The following is a 13325-nucleotide window of genomic DNA, read 5'->3' as shown; positions in this document are numbered from 1 at the left end:
GAAGGTAGGTGCACGTTGCACGTGATCTGGTTTTGATACATTGATGGAAACGTTATAAATAAATTATACATGATTGATTAACATATCTATAGAAATGCAAAAGTGCATGTGTTCTATTTTATTAAAATAAGAAGAGTAGAAAATATTGTGCAAAATTAAACAAATTAGAAATTTTGACGTTCGACGTATTGATTATTCCAGATATTGATCATTTTCACCCTTCCCGGTACTAACCATATCCTACCAGTATTTTATTACAATAAAAAAAACGTTTTGCAAGACAATAGCATTGCAAAACTCTTCGAACCAATTACGTCACACATTGCTACTTTGCTGTTGTGCTTACCAAAAGAAGTAACCGCTGAAACTGTTTGTAACTTCAGGGTCATTTCCGTTAAACTCCTTTAAGGTAACGACCAGGTGCTCTTAGTGTCAGAGTTTATAAACAAGCTTGACGACATTTGCTTAAGGCGATTTGTTTTCGAGTTTTGTAATCTTATATAAAGATGATATGAAAAATATACGTATTTGACAAACGAATTCGCAATCTCAGCTATCTAGTATATAATCACACACAATGGTTCTGATTTCCCGACTAGCGAACACAATTTTTCTTTATTCTTTTGAAGTTATATACATGTATAACGACTTTAACATAAAAAGTGTAAATATTGATTTAAACTTTCTCCTCGAAGGAAATCTTTAAACTTAATTTAACTACTTTCACTTTGGGTATCTTTGATGTACCTCATTACACCTGATCCTATCTTGAATAAAGAGGTTTTGGGATCTTTAAATATATTCATGAAACCACTTATTATGTCTTGTACTGCCTTGAACACATCTTTAGCTGCTTGAGGAATAACAACTTGAACGGCCTGGACAATGGCCTACAAATAAAACAATAAACGCAAATAACTATTCATATTCTATTCTCAAATAATTCAGTCCACAAATCTAGTCTTACATTTAAATGCTTTATATTTGGTCTGAATTATGCTCATTGTTTTGGTTTATGATCTATGATCACTATTATGATCATGGTGATTTACTAAAAATTGATAATGAAAATGTTCAAGACACAATACATTATAAAAAACTGCCAAACTCTTTTAAGAAATGAACGTCACCGATGCATTTTAACCTTTTCCCTCATATAAGCGTGTTTCGACGGCTCCCCCCCCCCCCCTTTTAGGCTCAAACAGTGAAAAATGCCCTATTTAGACCCCAAACACTGGTTTTTGTTTGAGAAATGTTGTTAATAAAAGTGACCACTTTTTCGGCGCCGTCCCCCATCCAAATATTACATCAGGGGGTTGCCAGAAGGGGGATGTGCCCCCTTCTGTTTGGGGGGGGGGTTTGAAGGGAGCGGGGTCCCCCTGATCGCCAAGAAAATTTTGGACATGTGACAGGCTAAAAATGGCCTCAGGTCGATCTAAGGGTAACTAGTAACCGACGCTGAAAAGCATTTTACTCTATCTCAATTCATTGAGAAGTTGCAGCACTTTGAAATCAGTTTTGATGGAAAAAAAACAATGCAAAATAGTGATTTTTGGCAATTTTGAGACGTCCCCCCGTTGCCATGGTAACAGGAAACTTACGATTGAGCATGCTGTTACAGAGGATATGGTGTAGTCAACATTTTTGCCAAATTTCATTAGTATTAAAGCATTTTTCATAGTTTCATAGCAGTTTGAACATGTTACAGGAGGCTTTTCAATGAAAACGGCCATTTTTCGCAATATGCTCATGAGGTAAAAGGTTAAGCTTTTTTTTTTGAGAAATTTCCCTTGGTCATGTCAATTATTGTCAATGTTTTTCATTGTAAATGATGTATAAAATTGAACACAATTAAAAAATTGTCAAAGTATTTTGTTGTTTACCTGTTCACTAATCATTTACAATTGGATGGTCAAAATGTCACTTCAGAAACTAAAAGTCAGTTATGACTTGCATTTTTGAAATCAACTCAGTATCCACATATTAAGCAATGTTTTGTCTTTTAAGAAATATCATCTTGTGAAAATATTGCCTACATAATCACTTTTAGTGCTTTTAAAATATTAAGTTTATAATTTTCAAAACATGTGATAAAATACGAATTCGTGCCAAGACATTACCAAATTTTTAATGATATAATTAAATACAGCAGAATTCTTGAATATATGTATACGACCTTCCATTTAATTGAATAGCTTTGTAGTCAGATAATTAGAGTTAATATCAATAATGGCTTTTTCAACACAAAATGCATAGTAAATAAAAAAAAGTTTGATTTAAACTTACATTATAAAACTTCATCACATCCCCTTTGACCTTTTCATACAGTGCAACAACCGCATTGATGAATTTCATTATAGGCTTAACAAATGATGGAAGACTATCTAACTTGAAGGTCGCAAGTTTTTTCGTGACCCTGTATATACCGCTTGCCAGTTGAGTAATCTAAAATTGATTTGAAGAGTATTCAATGAAACTACGTATATGAAAAATCAATGTGAATTCAAAACATATTTCATTTCCACATGAAAAAACCTTTTGTTTCAAAGTGCATAAACATGTTGTTTTTAAATAAATTCGATAATTTTTTACAGTATCGCAAGTATTTCTTAAGTCTTAACATTATCTCACAGAAACTTTTTGCATTACATTATAGGATACATTAAATGTCGATCCAAAATCGGTGATACCTGTAAGAAAATATATCCGGAAAAATTGTTCATATATTTGCTTATATTTGCCAAAGTTGCTCAGTGGATAAGACTTTTGTCTTGTATTTACAAATTTGCAGGTACGAGATGACCGCCAATAACATTCAATTTTGTTTTTCTCTCTTCCTTTGGTAAATTGAAACTTCAATGATTCATAACAAACGTAGTTGTTCATCAGTACATATCATAATATAAAATAAGTGCATTGTTTTGAAACTGCAAAACCAAAAGGATGTATGTACCCAAAAATCCAAATGTACAATTTCTGCATGCTCATATACATTTTTAGTCTGCGGGTGTTAAGAAACACAGTGGTAGGACAGGAAATGGAACAAAGCAATCTTGACGAGTTGATAAATCTTACAAAATGTGTACTGTGCTATAAATATCAATATTATGCAAGGAATACTTTTACAAACTTAATTGTTGACTTTTGCAGTACATGTAACGGATAATGAAAAAATCCTAGTTAGATTTTTAGATTTTGTTAACTAGCCATGCAATTTACCGGTCAAATAAATCGGACAATAATATCTGATATTCCTTTAAAATAGAAACCTTTTCTGGTATTTCTGTTACTGATTTAACGAAATCGTTAACAATATCTTTCAATGAGAAGTCTGTTGAAATGATTCTCGTAAATGCGTCTACTCCTCTTCTAATAGCGCCAACAACTTTGTCAACAATACTCGTAAACTGTTTGACGAGGTCAAAGCCATGTTCAGGGTCAAGTTCCTGTAGTTACATATGTCAAATTGCTATTATATATAAACCTTTTTTTCAATGTAAAGAGACTATTATTGTTTGTTTACAGGAAATGCACTTACTTATAACTAAACTTAAATGAGTCATTATACTAACAGTTCGGCAATCATGAAATGCAGTCACTGACATTCAATTTTTTTTTTGTTTCGTAAAATTGTTTTGCAAAATAATGTACGCTTTAAACATAAGGTTAAGTCTTTAAGTCTTTGGTTTTAACATATATTTCTAGCTTTATAGTGAAAGATTATTATTAATTGAAATCTTAATTGCAGATCTTACCTTTAAAATATTAAGAGCGTACTTTGCACCGCCTTTGAAACAAATTCTTGCAAGGAAAAAGTCCAAATTTATACCAATGTAACCGAGATGAATTCTTACGTAAGCTTCATCATGAACCCTTACATCTATACCTCCTTTTATCAGTGCTGCAAATTACAATTTGTATTTTGACATTAGAAAATATATTTAACACCCTCATTACGCAAAAATGTTGATTCGACCAAAATGCGATATATCTTGAAGATCCCTTTAATGGGTGAAACACACATTGTATTTTATATTATTATAGTTTTGTTAATAAACAATTGCAATGTTAATTGGAAATGGTATGTGTGCGTGCGCACGTGCGCGCGCGCGTGTGTGTGTATGTATGTATGATTAGCAAGGTAAGAAGTAACAGTTATACATACACATATGCAGATCTAAAAGATTTTCCATCACGATACCAAAGGAAGCGCCAACAGATTCTGACCCAATCATTTTACGCCAATCTACACCAGGTGCTGCGAGTCGGAAATCAAGTTTGAAGTCTAAAATTGATCTTTTAGAAATGCCCGTGTGCGCAAGTCCGGTTCCGTCTCCAGCGCTTATATAAATCAATATAAGATAAACAGTATATTCAAAATGAGTTGTTTGTTTCACCCAATTTTTTGTAATATATATATAGGTGTTCAGTCTATCAAACAGGCTTTCCTTGATAACTTACTAGTAATTACCAATTTCCCGGTAAAAGACCGACTACGTATTCCGCAAAATGTCTGAATCAGCGAATATTAAATACAATGTTCAAGATGAACCGAGGAGTTAACCAACAGCCCCTGGATTACAAATACAATGGTCTCCCTATTCAGCTTAGACTACCATCAAAAATAATATAGAAAAAAATGACGATATCTTTCGTCAAGTAACAACATTGAATTCCATTTCTTATTGAAGCGCAGACACCAAAACATATTAGGTGGAGTTTATCAATCATAAGCATAAAACGATACTTATCTTACTCAAAAGCGTGCGCTTACTTACCTACTCAAGCTAAGTATGAGCATTACAAATGTAAGACAAGTAGTTCGGTGCTTACTTTTTATTACATAATAACATTTCACTACGTGTTTTCTTCATTATTGATATTATAAATGTAAATAATGTTTAGATTAAACGTTTTACTTACGTGTCTGTCTTAGCTAATGGATGCGCTTTGTATTGCAGGAGTGCTTCATATCGAACAGTTTCATCATCATCGTATAAAGCAACTTTCTCAAGCTCTTGTAATGTCTGTTCCATTAGCAAATATGAATATTGTAATGCATACATCTTTATTTATAGATTTAATTGTAAACAGCAAATTTGAAAAGCTATATAGCTAAAATATCCCGCCTTATACCGGAACTTAAGGTCAAACCTAGTTCAAGATAAACTTTTTAGAATGCAGAAAATGTAAAACTGTAAAAAGAGAAACACTGTCATATTAAAACTTATACTATAGGTAAGAAAGGCGATTTTACTTTTGTATCATGGAACGTTCTGAGTGCATGTACTCCTGTACGTTTGATCCATTGTGAGTTTGTTGAATTGATATGAGATACGATATGGTCATACGACACGGGTAGTCCAGCATTGCCGATGGCGTCAAGAAGAACAACTTTATTGTGGTCGTACTCTACACATTCTATCTCCGACATCGCTGACCTCTTCATCTTGAACAACCATGGATCTGTAAAAGTGAAATAAAAAGTACAACAAAAAGTAAGAATAAATATTAAATTAAACAATATTGTACATAGTTTATCTGTATTCGATGTTAGGTAACTTCTTATCTCACAGTGTTTTACAAATGAATAGATAAACACATGTTTGGTTATTTCAGCTGTTCAAAGTTCAAGCATAGCAAAAGAAAACATACACATTTAAATATGTCAGAAGTTTGTATCAGTCTATTCGCTTTTCTGAAAGAGGCTTAAACAATGTTGAAATATAAGTTTGTATCTTCCTGTATCTTGATGAGTTTGTATCTTCATGTATCTTGATGATTGCGAATGGTTAATATGAATGGGTTGTGTGTATGTGTTTTGTTTGTTTTTTCAGTTTTACAAAATAAAGCATTTGCTTTTATCCAAACTGAAACAAATGCACATAACCTACACTTTCAGCTTGTTGACATAGAATTAAAAAACATTCAAACTGAATTTAATTCTATACCTCGCAATGAACACATTGTCATTTTTTTGCAATTTTGTTTTTCGTTTTTTTATCTTCTCATAAATTCCAGTAAATTACAATCATCCCTAGTACCTTACAGTCATGATTATGGCCTTACAGATTTTCGCTTAAAGTGCATATTTAATGCGTTATCAAAAGACGTCTAAGATAACATTAATTTGTGGAGTAGAGGACAAAATTTCCCGGTGTCTGTAACTATGTCATTTATCAAAGGAAATATAAATAACTTGGCACAAATATTTGTTATAATAAGATGATGTGTCATGTGCAACAACTGGACATTTATCTCCCAGGTCAAGGCCACACTTAGAGGTCAAAGCAAGCTTAATATGGTTTTTATTGGGTATTTTTGTGTGCAATCCATATTTTTTATTGTTCGAGGTATTTTGAAATTGCTTGGCACAAATGTTCACAATAATGAGGTCATGTGTCATATGCAACAGCCAGACTACTACCTCCAAGTTCACTTGGTGATTAAAGCTAAACATTGTCTATTTAAGGGTATATGTCTTGTCCGGTCCATAACTTTCTTATCCATGAAGGGATTTGAAAATTCTTGGCATTATGTTCACAATAATAAGACAATGTGACAAAATACAGTCGCCTACCTCCAAGGACAAAAACACAATTGGAGGTCAGAGATTAACATAGTCTTTTACAGGGTATATTTTGTGTCAAGTCCATTACTACTTCATAGATCAAGGGAGAAAAAAATTATGTGGCACAAATGTTCACAATGATAAGACGATATATGATGCGCAAAACCAGTCACCTACCTTCCAGGTCAAGGTCACAGTTGGAGGTCAAAGATTAACAAAGTCTGTTATAGGGTATATTTTGTTTACAGTACATAACAGTATATTTTGTGTGCAGTACATAACTTTTTATATTGTCAAGGGATTTTGAAACTACTTGGCACAAATGTTCACAATAATGGGTCCATGTGTCATATGCAACAGCAAGACTCCTACCTTCAATGTTAAGGTCTTACTTGAGTGCCATAGCTTGACATGAGCTGTTCTAGGGTAAATTTTGTGATGGTTTTATACATGTTTTCATCAATCAAGATATTTTATATGGTAATTTTCGCGTCATTCATTGCACTCGAATAAAGCAAAAATTAGATATGCGCGAAAAAACCTGATATACGGTAACTTAGCACAAATATAAACAATAATAAGACGACATGTCATGCGCAACACCTAGATCCCTACCTCAAAGACCAAAGTCACATGTGGAGGTCAAAGCCTAAATTAGTCTGTTACAGGGTATAAGGCCATGTAAGGCAAAGGAAATAAATGCCATTGGTTTATTTTCCACATACCTTGATAGATTACTGGTAAAAAAATACCCTTTCAGCAGACCATATAATGTATTGATTTTGTATTTGTTGTATTTTGTGGCTTGTAAATAGTGATAACAGGTAACAAATGTGATTCTGTTGACACATACACAGGAGTTATTTCATTATATTTCTTTAATGAATTTATTGTTACTGGCATGTGCAGAATTAGCAATGATAAACATTTTGCACTGAAAGCCCGATCCATACCTCAATCTTTTGAAATAGCACAATTTTGTGCTTCATGTTAAACTTTGGGGAACGTTGGTAACTCTGTAACAAATTCTCGTTTGCATTTCTATCTCGTACCAAATGATGGTTTGATAGTTTAAAATGATAATAGCTTTATTACCGATAAATAGTTAACTAGTAATAGAATAAATGCTACATTTGTTAATTAAATATATTATCATAATTAACTGCTTACACTTTCCAGTAATTTAAATAAAAGTATTACACTATTGACATTTTGTTGACCAACTGATATAATAAAACTGTATCACCATGCATAGTGTAATTTAGGCGTATTATAAGAAATTTTAGCTGTTTTTATATATTCTTGAGCGTTGTAACAACAACAACGAAGTAAAAATTAGATCAAACAAGCATGCAATGTTTATTGAATATACCATGTAATCCTAGTTCGTCATGGAGATACTGTACAAGTTTTTCTGAGAGCTCTGCATTACCGTACTGTTTAACACTTCCGATCAAACCACCAAATGTTAAGCAAGACACATGGCGTATGTTTTTTGAAAGACGTATACGTTCAGACCGTTTGCCCTTAAAGCAAAATTTCTCAACAGTTGTCAGTAACTCCTACAAAAAAGCATACAATATGTATAAACATTTACGGATAAAAAGGCAGGCAAGGAATGTAAAGATAGGTAACTGAAGTTTAAGATGGGTAGATTTCTTTGTAATTAGATGAACAAACACACTGACAAGATTCTTATAAAAATATATAAAAAATTGAAACAACATAAAAGAATAAACAAATAAAAAAATAGGTTAACTGAACTTGATAATTTTGATCAATCGATGTTAAACAAATTCAAATTCCTAGCACTTATTCCTTGTCTTTTGAGTATTCTATGAAAATATTTTGGTATTGACAGTACACTTATAACTTTGCTTTTAACTTCCCTTTTTCAGAAAAGAATATGAAATCCATGACTTACCATTGATGGTTCATGATCTAAGGCTGTAAGCGTGGTCAGTACTCTCATCAGGAGCTGCTCGTCTGTTTGCAGATTGTTGAGAATCATGTTCACTATCACATCTTGTTTGTTCAGCGCTATGAGAGCTTCAGCCATTGTATTTTTGTCGTCCTTATTCTTAGGTGTCCTTTAATGAATATTTAGTAAACTTAACGAATTAATTAATTAATATAATGTGATTTGTTTAAATTATGGAAAGTTTTGAACACTATGTCAGCTAAAGGGTTAGTTTTGAGTGAAAATTATTGCCTCTTTATATATTTTTGGTCCAAATTATTTTGCTCAAATTGTTTTTGTTGGTTAATTACAGCTGTACACTATATACGAACAGACAAGAGTGAATCAGGCCCTTTCAAGCCTTTAAGCATGACATTCCCCTATTTCGTTAAAAAGTATTGTACCTTACAGAACTTTGACTTTTTCGAAAAAGTTTATACGCTTATAATTCACTTAATGTGGTTTATATTTACACATATCAACTTACACTGTCAGGAAGAATGTGTTTGCTATCTGTTCAACATCCGACTCTGCCATTTGATCGAGAGTTGTTGTAAGCATGTGAAAACATTTGCTGAGTTGAGGCGAGCCTTTAAAACAAATAGAAATGATTTGCTTTTAAAACTAAATATACAGTTCACTAAACTCATCAATACAATATATTTATGTCATTTCATGTAAAGCTATATAAGAAATACGTTATGGTCATATGACATTTGAAACAAGCGGAGCCATGAAATAAATGTATTTCAAAACGTGAACAGCTGTCTATGGTGAACAACAGGCCACGCTAAAATCAAAGAACATTGACCTTCGAGTATTGTTATCAAACAATTTTGAGTATTTTTTAAAGCTGAGGTGAGCCTTGAAAATAAATAGAAATGCAAACGTGTCTTTAGTTTGTTGTTTAAACTATGTATAAAGTTCACTAAACTTATCAAAACAACATATATAGGGCATTTCATTAGTTGCTTTATACATGTATTTGAATACGTAATAACGGTGGTATTGCCGTTTGCATGAAAAAACAGTTTATATAAACTGAATATTAATACACGTATTAAGAATACCTTTTAGGATTGTGTTGTATTACATTGTAATTTTTTGAAATTTTTCAAGTGTTAAAATGTTACTACGTACTTTGTTTATGTATGATCTAAAGGGTCGCCTATTTACGATTCCAGAGAGGAAAGAAATGGCATCTCTTATTTATAATTAAAATTTTAAAGAAATAGCTTTAGAATTTCCTAATGATTTGCTATTTCTTGCAGGAGATCTAAATTCTAGAACTTAAGACTATTAAGACTATATTCCATATGATATTGTTCTTGGGAAAGTTGAGTATGAAGGTAGTTATTCTGAACTGCTTCGAAATAATAAAGACGTTCTACGGGGAAATAATTTTGGGAAATCACTAGTACAAATGTGCTGAGTTTTAGACATGGAAGAACTAATGGGGATTAAGAGGGAAATTGTACGTGCGTTTCTAACAACAGAGCGTCCGTTGTCGACTATATGATAGCCTCGTCAGAATTGTTTGAAAATATATGTAACTATAGTGTACTTGATTGAACTGATTTGAACCATTTTCCATTGCATTGTTGTTTAAAATTGTATGGTTTAAATGATAGTAATCATAATACAAATGTTGTAAATAATACATTATCTGAACTAAAAATGTACAAATGGCGGGATCATCATGACTACCATTTCCGTACGCAAATAAATGCTCTACTTTTAGAGAATGACCAAAAATATTAAAAATCTTGAAAAGTTGATATTGGGCCGGGGCTATTGAAATTTTTTAGTAATATATTTAATTCTGGACGTTAAAGATGGCTTCTAATTCATTAAGGACGTTGCAACCCCTATGGTGGGATGAAACGTTGTTTTAAAATGTTTTTAAAGACAGGGAAATACTCATTTCTTAAGTCGATTCGAACATCAAAAACCTTCGCATCTGATTTTAAGAATTTATAAAGATAAAAGGAAATGAGCTTAAAAAAAATTGTAAATATAAGCTATATCAGTACCAGTCTCAAAATCGACAAAAGCTCATTAATAATAGAAACGATCCATGTTTTTATGTGGAAACAACTGAAACAAGCAAAGCAAAAAAAAATTTATTGATTCAAGTATCGGAGCCGATGATTGGTAAAACATATTTACGTAGTTTATTGTTTTGATAATGATAATACCTTTAGAATAATAATAACGATAATGGATGACCGTCATTGTTGATAGTATACATGATATATTAAACTTAAAACAGAACCCTTTATGTTAACGGAGGTCGAGTTAGCTATTCGGAAGTTAGCAAACGGAAAAAACTGCGGCTAAGACGGAAAACCATCTGAATTTTATAAGAATAGTTTAAACAGTTTTGCACCTTATTTAGTATTAATTTTAATCGAATATTTGAAACAGGTGACTTCCCCTTAGCAAAATATGTCCTGTTCATACAGCTGGATGAACCTGTGACCTTATTATTGAGGAATTTCTCTAATTAATACACTATATAAAATATTTTTAAAAGCATCGTTAATAAGGGTTTGTATGAATTTTTGTTGAAAATAATCATAAGTTTGACGAATCTCAGGCAGGTTTTTGGGGTGGGTATTTGGGGAAAATTTATAATGTTTCTTGGGCTTTAAACTATGGTGCAAAAAAATTTTTCTTAAAAAAGGGGGAGAAAATTTTTTTTGCTTGTTCAAATTTTTTTACGTTAAGGGCTTTTTTATAAGAAATTTAAAATAAGAAAACTTTTTTTCCCAAAAGAGTGAACGGAAGTTTTTTGTTTTTTTTGAAGAAAATTTTATAAAATTTTGCTCTTTTTCATGTTTAAAGGTTTTAAATATTTTTTTGTTTGATTTAGATATTTGAAGTAGTTCCCAGAAAAATGCTTTTGTAACTGAAATTTTTTTAAAAGTAACATAGTAACCCCACAGGGGGATTAAAAACCAGTTTTGACCCAATTTTTTTCCCCTCTTCATTGATGGGAAATTTCAAAAAAACTTCGCGATAAAATTTAAATTTTGGGGTTTTTTACACAAGAAATTCACGATATTGGTTTCCTAGTGTTTGCTAAAGTGTTGCAAGTTGCGCTGAAAACCCCAGTTAAAATTTAAAAAGCAATTAAATGTTTTCGAAATTTAATTTTTTTAAAAAAAATGGGTGAAAAAAATTTAATTAATAAAATAAAATTTTTGGAAAAGTGGGGGTAGGGCAATATAAAATTGGGATTTTCGAGGGAAACTATAAAGGTTTTTAAATATCTGGACTTTTTTTTTCACCAGGGCTATCATGGGTGCAACCAGGATAAATTTTTGCAAAAACAAAACGTGCAATACTTTTATGTAAGTTTAAAAAAAATTTTTGAAAAAAGCTTTTAAAGTTAAAAAAAACAACAAATACACAATTTTTTGGGAAAAATTGGACTTTGCCATTGGTATAATTTTTTTGTTAGTTTAAAAATATTGGCAAAAATTTTTACTATCCCAGACTGTATCCGACAATTAAAAAATTTTAAGTCCAAACATGGTCGAAAACTGTTTGGCATCTAAAGTAAAATCACTACTTTATACTTATGGTTTTGGATATGTATGGCTTGCACAAGATATTGAAAATATAGACATATTTATTTTAGCTTTTCGTCAACGACTGAAAGATTGTTTTGAACAAAAATAGCACAATGATGTAAATGTTGCGTCCCGTTGTTAACATTATAAATTTTTTAAGATCCAATTTAACCCTGAACGTTATCTTTACTGTGATATTCCAAGAAAATACATGATTGCTCTTGCAAGGTTTCGATGTGTAGACACTCACTAGAAGATGTTTCAAGCTAAATATCTAAGCTCTAGCTCTTTGGGGTTTAAAATAAGATTTTTTTCTGAAGTATTTTCTTTCGTTTGCTATGGCAACCAGAGTTCTGCATGGAATTTAATTGTTGCTTTATACAAGGAACATCCCTGCAAAGTTTTGACACTTTTGGCTTAGTGGTTTATGAGGACAAGTTGTTTAAAAAATTATTGTAGCACGGACGCACGCAGGGACGATGGACGACGGTTAATGGGCCATCACAAAAGCTCCCTTTGAGGACATTGTCCTCAGGTGAGCTAAAAACATGCCTTGTTTCGTTGCAAATAAAGCACTTAATAAATAATTACAAATAAAGACTTCTGCTTTTCTTTTTAAATTCTCTTGCTGGATGTCCTGTTTGATGTAAAATGCTTGTTTAACTGGCCATGTTTAAGCAACGGATCACATTAATTTAAATGCAGAGGGCGCCCCAATATGAGCTTCACTGAACTACTTTGCAAGGAGGGTAAGGTCTGTTATTGTAATCGGCACTCTTTCTTAAATAGCTACAGCTAAATCTGTGGAGCAACTTTAAATCGTTCTTAAATTATGAGTTCACTTTTGTCATGAAGGTTCTTCTTTATCGCAGCCAAATCAGATCATCTGGGAAAAAAGCGTGTATACCTCTCAACAAATTGGAAAAACCGATTTACCTGAAAACGGTCGGCTTTGTCGGAAATTTAAACTGAAACCGTCTTCATTCAATTGATACCTTTTCAGAATCGTCCTTTTCAAAGTATCATAGACAAAAGGCAAATACTTCGGATCCTTTCCCTAATAGAAATCTGCTCAAAGTCATGACCCGGCTGTCTTTCCCTAATGTCAAATAGTCTCCTTTCGTTCTCATGCAAACGAGCTCTTTCCTCTCTGGCTATGCACTTTTCTTCCTTCTCTTTAACGAACGACAAGATTTCGCCAAAGATTAATATTACC

General features: G+C 32.2%; 1 protein-coding gene across 1 annotated transcript in view; it reads right to left on the bottom strand.

Moving 5' to 3' along the window:
* The window catches only part of LOC132757273 (uncharacterized), a 167263-nt gene that overhangs the window by 141316 nt on the left and 12622 nt on the right, over window positions 1-13325 (bottom strand). The window contains exons 11-20 of the mRNA XM_060748524.1: window positions 9019-9121; window positions 8496-8661; window positions 7944-8133; window positions 5258-5466; window positions 4924-5027; window positions 4166-4341; window positions 3756-3901; window positions 3270-3446; window positions 2287-2445; window positions 748-890 (exon numbers count right to left, since the gene is read on the bottom strand). Coding sequence (XP_060604507.1) covers window positions 748-890; window positions 2287-2445; window positions 3270-3446; window positions 3756-3901; window positions 4166-4341; window positions 4924-5027; window positions 5258-5466; window positions 7944-8133; window positions 8496-8661; window positions 9019-9121 — 1573 coding nt within the window. The remainder of the gene's footprint in view (window positions 1-747; window positions 891-2286; window positions 2446-3269; window positions 3447-3755; window positions 3902-4165; window positions 4342-4923; window positions 5028-5257; window positions 5467-7943; window positions 8134-8495; window positions 8662-9018; window positions 9122-13325) is intronic.

The sequence above is a fragment of the Ruditapes philippinarum genome, unplaced genomic scaffold (genome assembly GCF_026571515.1).
Source record: "Ruditapes philippinarum isolate M1 unplaced genomic scaffold, ASM2657151v2 ctg770_1_1_1_1, whole genome shotgun sequence".
NCBI lineage: Eukaryota > Metazoa > Mollusca > Bivalvia > Venerida > Veneridae > Ruditapes > Ruditapes philippinarum.
This window is presented reverse-complemented; position numbering and strand designations above follow the sequence as displayed.